The sequence below is a fragment of the Ceratotherium simum genome, chromosome 11 (genome assembly GCF_057802395.1).
Source record: "Ceratotherium simum simum isolate JZ-2026a chromosome 11, ASM5780239v1, whole genome shotgun sequence".
Taxonomy (NCBI): domain Eukaryota; kingdom Metazoa; phylum Chordata; class Mammalia; order Perissodactyla; family Rhinocerotidae; genus Ceratotherium; species Ceratotherium simum.
The window spans coordinates 62,667,667-62,679,186 of NC_141910.1; the positions used below are offsets into that span (position 1 = coordinate 62,667,667).

At 41.2% G+C, this 11,520-nt stretch overlaps 1 protein-coding gene across 3 annotated transcripts in view; it reads left to right on the plus strand.

The window, feature by feature from the left end:
* Positions 1-10,995, plus strand: part of CYRIA (CYFIP related Rac1 interactor A) — a 104,686-nt gene extending 93,691 nt beyond the window's left edge. For all 3 annotated transcript variants that reach the window (XM_087437122.1, XM_087437121.1, XM_087437123.1), the window contains 3 exons: positions 131-257; positions 5,456-5,526; positions 7,636-10,995. In XM_087437122.1, the coding sequence (XP_087293248.1) occupies positions 131-257; positions 5,456-5,526; positions 7,636-7,699 (262 nt within the window). In that variant the 3' untranslated portion in view covers positions 7,700-10,995. The remainder of the gene's footprint in view (positions 1-130; positions 258-5,455; positions 5,527-7,635) is intronic.
* Positions 10,996-11,520: the final 525 nt, after the last annotated feature.

Sequence of the window (11,520 nt, forward strand, 5' to 3'; positions counted from 1 at the left end):
CCTGGTTGTTGCAGGTCTGGGATTGTTCTCAAGAGGGCATTGGAGGAGTCTAAAGTAGCCAGTTGTGGAGCCAGAAACAAATGTGCTCTGGCAAGGAAGTAATGCCACTGCCATGTCTTCTCTCTTGCAGGGAGTACAGGAGTAGATTTACGAGTGAAGAAACACTGATGTTCTGCATGAGGGTGATGGTGGGGGTCATCATCCTCTACGACCACGTCCACCCTATGGGAGCTTTCTGCAAGACATCCAAGATCGATGTAAGAATAGTTACGAAATGTGCTTTCCAAATAAGAGCTCGTGAATGTTGCCAGATGGACCTTGCTTCCTTCTCTCTCTCTCCTCCATCCCCCACTAAGTGTGATCTCTCCAAGGCAAGCCCCATCATGGCAGCTCTCCTCACAGCAAGAAGTCCAATCTTTTTCACATGCGTCCAACAAAACATCCAACCTCAAAAGCATAGCAGTTACACGGAGATGCTGATCCCCTCAGCCTGTAGAGCTGAGCAGGTCAGCAGTCATTTAGTTGCAAGCTGCCCCTTCGGTTTATCCAGCATCCCATGTACATATATATATTTTCGTATGTTATATGTGTCTTAATGTGAAAAGCGTTGGGAGATACTGGGTCACAAGACGCCATGGTCAAATCCCAAATGACATTTCATCTTCTTCTCCTACCACCCCTGCTAGTTGCTCCACCTGCCTCCTGTGGCTTTTGTCGTCACTGGAATATGCTCGATCCCCTTTCCCTGCCCATAGTGCCCTCCGTCTTCTGTGATGGGTGGATTCCTTTAAGATGCTCCTCAAATGTCACCTCATCTAGGAGCACATCTCCTGTGCCCTGCATGGATCAGAGCCTTCCTTCTCTTCTGGTCCCCAGAGCACTTACCATTTTGGATTTCCTAACTCCCTCACAAACTCCGAGTTTGTTGACAAGGCCAGAGACCACGATCTGTACACCTCATGTCTGCTAGCACTGTACTGTCTCGTGCTGTACTCAGCACATAGAACATGGCATTCAATACATGCTCTGTAGAGTTTTTGCTGAATGAAGAATATAATTGGAAAACAAATGATTTTGGGGTACAAGTGATTTCCTGCTAATTATGAGATAAAGCACACCTCCTCTCAATCCAGCCTTTGCCTGCAGCGTCACCCAATAGTGTATCCCACGTATTAATTTAAAGCCTTTTTCTTCATTCTTTATTTATTTATTTTTATTGATGTAACAGTGGTTTATAACATTATATAAATTTCAAGTGTACATCATTATATTTCGATTTCTGTGTAGCCTACATCATGTTCACCTCCCAAAGACTAATTACCATCCGTCACATACATGTGTGCCCTGTCACCCCTTTCACCTCCCTTGCTCCCCACTTTCCCTCTGGTAACTATCAATCTAATCTCTGTATCTATGTGTTTGTTTGTTGTTGTTGTTGTTGTTTTATCCTCTACTTATGAGTGGTATTTGACTTTCTCCATCTGACTTATTTCACTTAGCATAATGCCCTCAAGGTCCATCCATGTTGTTGCAAATGGCAAGATTTCATCTTTTTTATAGCTGAGTAGTATTCCGTTGTGTATATATACCACCTCTTCTTTATCTATTGATAGGCACTTATGTTGTTTCCAAGTCTTGGCTATTATGAATAATGCTGCAGTGAACATAGGGGTGCATATATCTTTATGCATTCATGTTTTCATATTCTTTGGATGAATACCCAGCAGTGGAAAAGCTGAATCATATGGTAGTTCTATTCTTAATATTTTGAGGAATCTCCATACTGTTTTCCCAGCAGCAGTGTATGAGAATTCCCTTTTTTCCACATCTTCTCCAACACTTGTTATTTCTTGTCTTGTTAATTATAAATTTAAAGCCTTTTAAGTACAAAATAGGACCTCTTGGTCCTAACTTATTCTGACATGGTGAAGTTTGGGCGGCACACTCTATGCTCATTCATCTTCCCAGAACAGCATCTTTGATGCTCTAGTACTGTGCAGACAGAAAGTCTACATGCCCTGAGGGGCCATGAGTCTGAAGAATGTAAGAAGAATTTATCAATTAAAAATGCAACTTGGATTACTCATTTTGAGGTTCTGGCTTCCTAGCACAGCTAGTCATGGTTCTTCATAGAGTCTTCATTATTTTTAATGTAAATATTTCTGTTTACTGAGAAAATAAATATTTAGTATAAAAAATTTTGGAAAATACAGGAAATAAAAATACAGAAAATTAAATGTATCTGCAATAACCTCACCATAGACAGATGACCACTGTCAATATGTCAGCATATATATATATCCCTTCTTTTTATATAGATATTTGTGTGTATGTGTGTGTATGTACTTAAATTAGCACCCTGCTATAATTGCTATTTTTAAACAATTTAATTTGCATAACAGTATATTATGGAAATTTTTTCATACCAATAAATATTTTTACTATATTCTTTGTGAGATTTTAACATTTTTATACTATAGATCGAGTGTTAAAAACTCTATTAATAACTCCATGAATATCATTTGAATATGGATAAGGTTTATTACTTGGTACTCATAGGACATTCTAATTTACCATAGCCATCTCTTAACTTGTCACAGAGTCAACAATTAAAAATACACTGGATACAATTATGTCTTGTAGCCCTAACCTTTCAAAAGCTTGTCCTTGTTTGTCATTTACTAAGTCTTTCTGTTGAGGTCATAAATATTATATAATGTTAAATCTAACCACACACAGTCTTGATGAAGTCTATTTGTTCATATAGGTCTCACTAAGAAAAGTTTGTTCATATTGAAGTTTGCATGCGTCTCTAAGAATGTTTCGGGTTTACCAAACACAACACTTGTTTGATGGGCCTTTTTCTTTGATGACATAAAGGGTCTTTTTCCAGATATCAGTCTGCTTGTAAGCCAGCCGTTACATGCACTAGATTTATAAATCCTTAGGGCATCAGCATCAACCGTGAAAAAACAAATATTTACTTGCGATATCCTGAAATTGGTACTGTTTTATGCACTTATAAAGAACGTGCCCTGGAGTGCAAAATAGACGTGCAGTGAGCTCTAGAAACCCAGATGAGGGAGAAACTCATTCTGCTTAGAGGCAGAGACAGAGTGATGTTTGAGCTGGACCTTGAAGAAGAGGTAGGATTTTACCAAATGGACAGAGAGAAGGAAAAGTACTCCAGGCAGAGGGAATCATCAGAGTAGGGTCACCAAGGCCCAAGCAAGCGGTTATGCATCATTTAGAGAATATAGGCTATTCTCGGGTGCCAGGAAAGGCAGCCTGGAGTGAGATGGCATTTTCAACTGATTTCCTTAGAATTGTATGGAATGATTCAATAAGGAATAACTCCTTAGCCCCGGCCCCTAGCCCAAACCTCACCCAGAATTCCAGACCACGCCTCCTCTGGACACCTGAAATATGGTCGGCCTCAAGTCAAAGGCAATCCTTCCCCACAAACCTGTTCTTCCTCCTGGGTTCCTGTCCTAGGTATTTCACCTTCCTCCAGTCCAGCCTCTAAGCCAGAAACCTGGAATTCTCCCTCAGAACCCAGGAATTGTCTTCTTCCCTCTTCTTTACCCCCATATCTTATCAGTCACCATGTCCTATGGACTGGACCTCAGATTAATCCTCCCGTCTCTGCCTGCTTCTCCATGCCCACTGCTCTCCCACACGCCACACCCTCAGGGCTCCCACTGGTCCTCCTACCTCTAGTCTTGCTTCCCCTGATCCTTTTCCATATTAACCACGTTGCTTAATTGTTTAACATCTATCAAGTGTGTTTTCTACAGGTAAAGCCCCCCAACTGCCTAACATGCTATTAAACCTACAGCAGAGCTGGCTTTGACCACATCCCTGACCGCATCTTGTTATTCACACCCAAGGCTTTAATCGGCCTGAAATAGAACCGGAAATTCCCAAAGAGTACCCGCTGCTCTTCCTTCCCGTTTCTCATCTATGTTCCCACTGCTCCTGTGGCATTTTTTACAAGAACACATACCACACTATAATAATGAGCCATTTGTCTCTCTTCTCCCACTGGACTATGAGCTTTGTTGGGAGAAGGACCAAATCTCTGCATGCCTAGGCTTGATCCCATCCTGCACCCGTGACAGACATCTCTGATTGACCACGACATTCTTTCTTCATGAGCTTCTACATGAGCCCCAAATGATTCTCAACCTGTGTTCCGGCTGCCTCCATCAATCTATCAGGGTTATCAGGCCTTTAAGAAAAAACTTTCAACATACCAAAATTATACCCACAGAAAATATTTATAAATGACCATTATAAAAGAGGCCGTTAGTATACTCAAATCTAATACAGTGCATGAATATCTGAGTTTAAAATGAATGATTGTATTCTTTGCAGAAAAATTCTTCTTTTAGTGGAAAAAAAAACATTCCAGGATATGCATAATATAATGTGATCTATATAAATTTAGCTTTCATGCACTTCCCAAATTATGAATATATTATATTCCAAGGACACAAAAAGCTAAGAAACTTGCCTAGGTTCATGAAGATGCTAAACAAGCATGCATGGATGAAATCCAGCCAAGCTGCCCACATGTGGTTCACATTCCTAACCACTGTCCTTCACCAGTGCTCTCCTGGTCTAGTGAGGGAGACAAATTAATCTGGGCACTAAAATCTCCAGGGTTCTCTGTTAAATGCCAGTGGAGGGCTGGCCCCGTGGCTTAGCGGTTAGGTGCGCACGCTTGGCTGCTGGCGGCCCGGGTTCGGATTCCCGGCGCGCGCCGACACACCGCTGCTGCGGCCATGCTGAGGCCGCGTCCCACGTACAGCAACTAGAAGGATGTGCATCTATGACATACAACTATCTACTGGGGCTTTGGGGGAAAAAAATAAATAAAATTTAAAAATAAAATGTTTTAAAAAAAAAAATGCCAGTGGAATTTGGGAATACAAAGAGGTGGTGGTTACTTCTACCTGGTGAAGCTAATGAGGTCAGAAGAGGCTTCCCGGTGTTGGTGATCTTCAGCTGAGTCCTAAAAGAAATTGTTAAGAGTTTGTCAGTCAAACAGCTGAAGGAGGAAAAGCATTCTGGGAAGAAGGATGGCACAAAATGATGGGGTTTGTAATTTATTTAGTCAATCTCAGCTGAGCACTGACTGGAGGGACAGCCCCACACTTGGCTCTGGAGTCCAAGACAAGAAGATCAAAGCCTCAAGTCTTTGTCCCCAAATGCCAGACATGTGAAATGTTCAAATGCAGTATAGTATGAAAACTGATACAGAACCTTCTAGAAGCCCAGAGGAGCAACCCGCTGGCCAGAAGGGGTAGGAAAGTCTGTTGATCATTTCTGTGTTTGATTTCTGTGGGCAGAAATAGTGTGATATTGTTATGGACAGATGTTGTTATGGACAGATATTATTATGGACAGAATTTCTAGGATATTAACAGAATGTTGTACTTTTTCCTCCTAGATGAAAGGCTGTATAAAAGTTTTGAAGGAACAGGCCCCGGACAGCGTGGAGGGGCTGCTGAATGCCCTCAGGTGAGCCTCAGTCCTGGGGTAGACTCACCGTGGGGCAGCCAACCCTTCATATCGATTGCAAGTTTAGATGCTGTTGGGGACTGAGGGCTAGAGCCCCAGGATTAACCTCTTGCATGTCTTAACACGTTTAATCTTCCCAACAACTTGTTGAGGTCGGCACCATTTTTATCATTCCTTTTGTATAGATGGAAGAAACTGAGATTTAGAGAAGTCAAATAACTTGTCAAAAGTCACATAGCAGATGGCCAAGCTAAGACCTAAACCCCGGTCTCTGCGACCCCGCAGGTCATGGGCCTAACTCCTGGCCATGCTGCTTTGTGGTTAGTGGGGACTCGTCAGAAGAAGCAGCTTCCCAGGTCTCACTTCCCCCTTCACTGGTGTTCCAAACCTGGCTGCACATGAGAATTAATGTGGGTAGCTTTTGAAAGCAATAATACCCAGGCTCCAGCCCAGACCAAATGAATTAGAATCTCTGGGGTGGGGCTCACACATCCGTTCTGCGTTTGATTGTTCTAAGGCTCCCTGGGTGTTCACATGTGCAGCTGCCAGAATTGAGAACCCTGCTCCACACTGTCTGGATGCCAAGTATTTGGCCACCTGTGCTTGTTACAGCCCCTCACTGATACCAAGTAACGCCCAGTACCCTCTCTCCCAAGGATACATGTGCTTAAGCCACTTCAGGGAAGGGATTCTTATTTTTTTGCTGTGACAAATTTATATCAGTTTGTTGAATCATATTACTCTGTAAATCATTCTAGTACTGGATTGCAATCTGGAAGGTTTATGGTCCCTGCTGTCTTATTTATCTTTGATTTCCCTCAGTTCCACTCAACGTTGTGCATGCAGTAGGTGTTCAATAAGTATAAGTGGAATGGACCAGTAATCCTCTACCTCTGTGCAACACTTATGTTTTATTCTCCACTCCCAGTCACACTGTCTCATTTAATCATCCCGACTCAGAGAGGTAAGGCTGATCTAGTATCCCCATTTAATAAATGAAGCCACTGAGATGCACAGGGAATGAATAAACAAGACACCGAGGTTGATGCTGCTTTGTGGAGCTGCTAAGTCATCATTCTTCAGAACAGATGTAGCATTAATATAGGAGCCTTCCAGATTCTGTGGGTAAACTAAGGTTTTCTCCATTGGTGCCCACTTCACAAAAGTCTAGCTTTCCATACTCAGTAAGACTTTAGCTTCTGGATTTCTTGAACTTTCCAGCTTGATTCAATGAAACAAGACTTTGAGAGCAGGGCACTGTGGTAGGCTGTGAGTCCCATCTGAGTGTTGGCATTTGTGTCTCCTGTAGGCACTGGGATGAAGTGAAAGAGCACAGGCTTTTGAAGCATGCAGACCTGGGTCCAAATCAGAAATCAGAAATTGTTCACAAATCATGCATTGTCATATTTCTGATCTGGAATGGGTCATTTAACTTCTCTGAATCTCAGTTTTCTTATCTGTAAAATGGAGGCAATAATCCGTCCTGCAAAGAGTTAGTGTGAGTGAAATGTAAACTTACATGGAGTGCCTAGGGCGTGGGCAAGATTTTGTTACCTGTTAATTCTCCTTTCCTTCCTTTTCGTAAACTTTCTACACCAGTTTAATGTGAGGCTGCAGAGTGCATCACTTTCCCTGGTTTGTTTACCTGCCCTTGTGCCCCCTTGTGGTGGCAGTGAGGATAAGCGTTGCCACAAAAGTAGAAAACCATAAACGTTTAAGTTTTGGGTAATGTTGCTATGCAAATCCGTATTTTGAAATTTGTGGCTCAGCAGGGGTAGCATAAATGGCCAAGATTCTGCATTCAATCTTGTGAAGTCTATCTCCTGGAAAATGAGATGGCTTATATGTCCTCTGTGAAATTATTTGATTAGATAAAAGATCTACTTGTTTAATAACCAGAAGACAAAATTCCTTTGGAAGGAAGAATCAAATATTAAATCTGTCTGAGAATACTCTGGGCATTGAAGTGTGGTTCTTTGTCTAAAGAACCAAGCCGGAGTTTGATTTATAAATATCAACTGTGTCTCCCAAGGTAAAGATGGGCTGGTGAGTCATCGGAGCTTTGAGTACTGTTTACACACTGAACTCTATCATTTTCTCTCCATCCAGGTTCACTACAAAGCACTTGAATGATGAATCGACTTCCAAACAGATTAGAGCGATGCTTCAGTAAAACTCTGCTCAAAGAAGAGGATCTATGTACTGACCTCAGAAGATGTATATGTTTACATAATTTAATACAGATTGATGTTAATACTTGTGTATTTACATAACCGTTTCCTTCTTGTCACTGAAATATATGGACCTTCATTTGTATCCTGATTGACTCAACCCAGCAGAGCATAAATTGACTTGAGAGCCTTACCTTTGGTGTCTAAAACAAAATTCCCTTCTCCAAAGGCAGCATTTGGAGACCTTGATCTTTGCTACTGGAGTCCTTTAACTATACCTGTAACAATCAGAAATTCCTAATAGTTTGTGGTAGTGTTTTAATTCTAGATGTGTAATCTCTCTGGGAAGTATAGTTATAGAAACACAAAGTATTTGATTTCCTGTGTCTACTCAGCTGCAAGAAACACAACTGTTATCCTGATAGAGGGAGAGAGGAATCCAAGAAAGGAAGAATGCATGTGGAGACTCAAACCGAAGTGTTTTGACTTCAGCACGCCCCCTCTCTTTCCTCAGACTGCAAACCACACGTGCAACTTTTGCACATATTTTATTCATCAGCATATTCCCTTTCTGTCTGGATTTATATCCCTCTAAAGTTCCCTTTCAATTTTGCAAGAGGAAAATCAGCTGTGTTTGACTCAGTTCATGAGAGAGCAGCAAGAATAGATGGATATGCTGTGGTAGCTGGGCTGATGAAGGTGATTGTCTCGGAAGTGGGGGACAGGTTGGGAGGAAGGGCACGCAGGCAACAGGAGAGTCAGCTCTCTGCTTCAACCCTCTGTCCACAGGGACAGGGAAATGGAGCTCTGGCTTTGAACTTGTGGGTAAATTTGCTGACATTCCAGTTGTTTGTGGAGTGCTGGGCACACAGCCCCTCCTAATTGGAGCCTTGTCCTGTGTGGACCATTCATGTGATAACAGGGGTCTAGGCTACTTCATGAGTTACCAGAAAACTGGGAGAATTTGGAGGGGGCAATGTCTACATTTTCTGATTACCTGGTATTTAAAATGCAGCTCCTCTCCAACCCCACTGCTTGTTGCAATGTGTAAAGCTCTGGTATGAGTGCCTAGATTTAGTCCTAGCCCTATCAGTGATTTACAGTGTGATCTTAGGAGATTCACTTAAGCTCTTTGTGTCTCACCTTCCTCATATGTAAAATGGACAATTAAAACAGACAATCTCCAGGAGCCCTACAAGGCTATGAGCCATTAAAATGACTGACTCTGACATTCTTCCTTAGTAAGTAAAGTCCAGTAAGCATCACCCCACCTTGTCTTGATGATTAACAATATGACAAGGCCTAGAGTCGTTCTGCCTGCAGATCAGAGCTTAGAATGGAATCTTGGAAATCTTCTATTCTGCTTTCCAATGGAAAATGAGACAGAGGATGAAGTCAAAGAGGATCACCCGCATGTAGGACTAGAACCCAGATGCCTCACTCCTGACTCCATGCTCTTTCCTTTTCACCACGTGGCCTATACATACATACTATGGGATGAGACTGGACATTTTTAAATAAATCCTCAGTCTGGCCTTCAAAATTACTTATGTATTTCTGATAGAAAGGAAGAGTTTCCCAGTGAATGATAATTCCAGAAGTTGGGTCTGGGTGCATCAGGGTTTGGCGTCATTCACAATGTCCCAAGGAATGAGCTGTCACACCATTGCTTTCTGGACTTTAGTGGCCAGCTGGCATTCCCTTGAGTCCTCCAAGGAAAAGGGAGACATAATTTCATTTTATTTTATTTTTAACAAAGAAGTCCAGTTGAGTGGCAGAAGAGATTCCTTGGACTGTATCTAAATGTTAGTCAACAGAGAGAGGAAAGACCCCTTTCCTTAGAGCTTTTCAAGGTGAACAAGTACAGCTGCTTGGATCGGGCTTCTCTCATCAGAACAGAAATGCACTCGACGGCCTTCAAGACCTTTTCAAACTCAGGGATTCTACAATCCCAGAGGAAGCCAGAAAATGGGGTAATAGTTAGTCAACAAATTCATTAAACATTCAACTTAAGAAATGTTCTTCTATTTGGCAGCCACATGTTATCCTTGGGCAACAACTGTCAAGACCAGAAATATAGAGGCACTCAATGTTTATCATCATTGGGTCCATTTTCCTCCTGTATCAGGTGAGGAGATGAAGTCTTGGGGAGAGGAAGGGACTTGCAGAGTAAATAGTTGAGCATATTTATAATTTTTCCTTAGACTTTCTATAAAATGGGACCAAACATAGAGGAGGGGCTGCAGGCCTGCCCTAATTTAGCCAGGCCATCTTCTCTCAAAGCCAAGACTCACCAGTACATGGATTCTCAAAGGCCCAGGGCCTGAACTGTTGCCTGAGATTATCAGGAGGACAAGTTAATTGAATGTCTGTGATCACAAACAGGTCATGGATCTTGGGTCCACTCCAGAACTATTGTGGGAGACAAATTCTTTTAACAGATTGTCCTCCAGGCATCAGGAAGTCCTTGAACAATCATGTTTTTTTGTGCTGCATGCACATGTGTCCAAGACCTGTGGGTGGTTTAGGGGAAAGTGCTAGCGACAGTATCCATGTCAATGTTAACTATATTTCATATTTGGTGTCTCATAGTTTTCAAACAAACTCTGTTTTCCTTTACTCAGATATTTATTTTTGGGCTAGCAACAAGGTGAAAATTGCATTTCTCAGATGCACTGTTATTTTGGCATTATAACATTGTTCTCAGAAAGCTTTCATGTGCCACGAGGAATTAGTAATAAAAAAAAAAAGTGGCAAAGAATGTTTTGAATTGTGGTGACCCGTTAGGGCTAGAATATTAATTGACAACCACAAAGAAAGAAAGTCTTGGATACTATCTTTTAACTATTAGTTAGTATCACGCTTCATCAACGTTTGCTCCTAGTCATCACCATTATGTCAAGGTATTAATGGTAAACTGAAGTTTTTGATACATCATCGCATTTAAATAAAAATAATTTCATGCTTCCTTCAAAGAAAAATGAAGCCTACTCAGTCTTGGGATCCAATTGTCCAGTAGAATCCAGAGACTTTTCATTCCATCTTGTATCCTAGACAGCTATGAATTTTTCTAGATGTTAATAATAAATATGGGAATTTTATCTTAAAAGACAAAAACTTTAGAGGCCCAGTTTCCCCACTACATCTATAAAGGCTGTTGCATACACAAAGCTGTTTTAAAGTTGTCACATGTTGTTTGCTAAAGTTATTGTAATTTTTTTGCCTGCTTTGCCTCTTTTTGTACAGAAGTTTTGGGTGTGAAATGAAAATTAAAGTTTGGTACATATATTTAAAAATACACTGCTATTTTATGTGATGTTCAAGGTTGAATGGGTGATAAGCACATAATCATAAATACATGGTAAACATAGACATTTGCCAAACATCTGTTTTGGGGACTAGGAAACAACACCATCTGTCCTTCACCTCCCTATGCCTCAGTTTCTTCATATACAACATGAAATACTCAAAATGTACTGCTCTTGGTACCAGCTATATCTTACTCATTTCAGCAGAGACCCTTCATTATAAAAAGGCATAAAGTAAACAGAGAGACAATTGTAATCGAGAAGTACATGAGAGATCTACTTGTCCAAGGAGGTTAAGAAACCCTAATAAAGGCTCTTTCAATCTTTCTTTGAGTGCAGTAGCACTTTATAGATTTGGCAAAATCATCAAATAAGCTATTCCATGTAAGTACATTTTTCAGGCAACTTAAGCACTAGAGCAATTCTCTTAACTGTTGAACATTGAAACTGTTCTAGAACATTACTTTTAATGCCTGCAACTTCTAAGCTGATTACATGAGACCCAATTGTGTGTG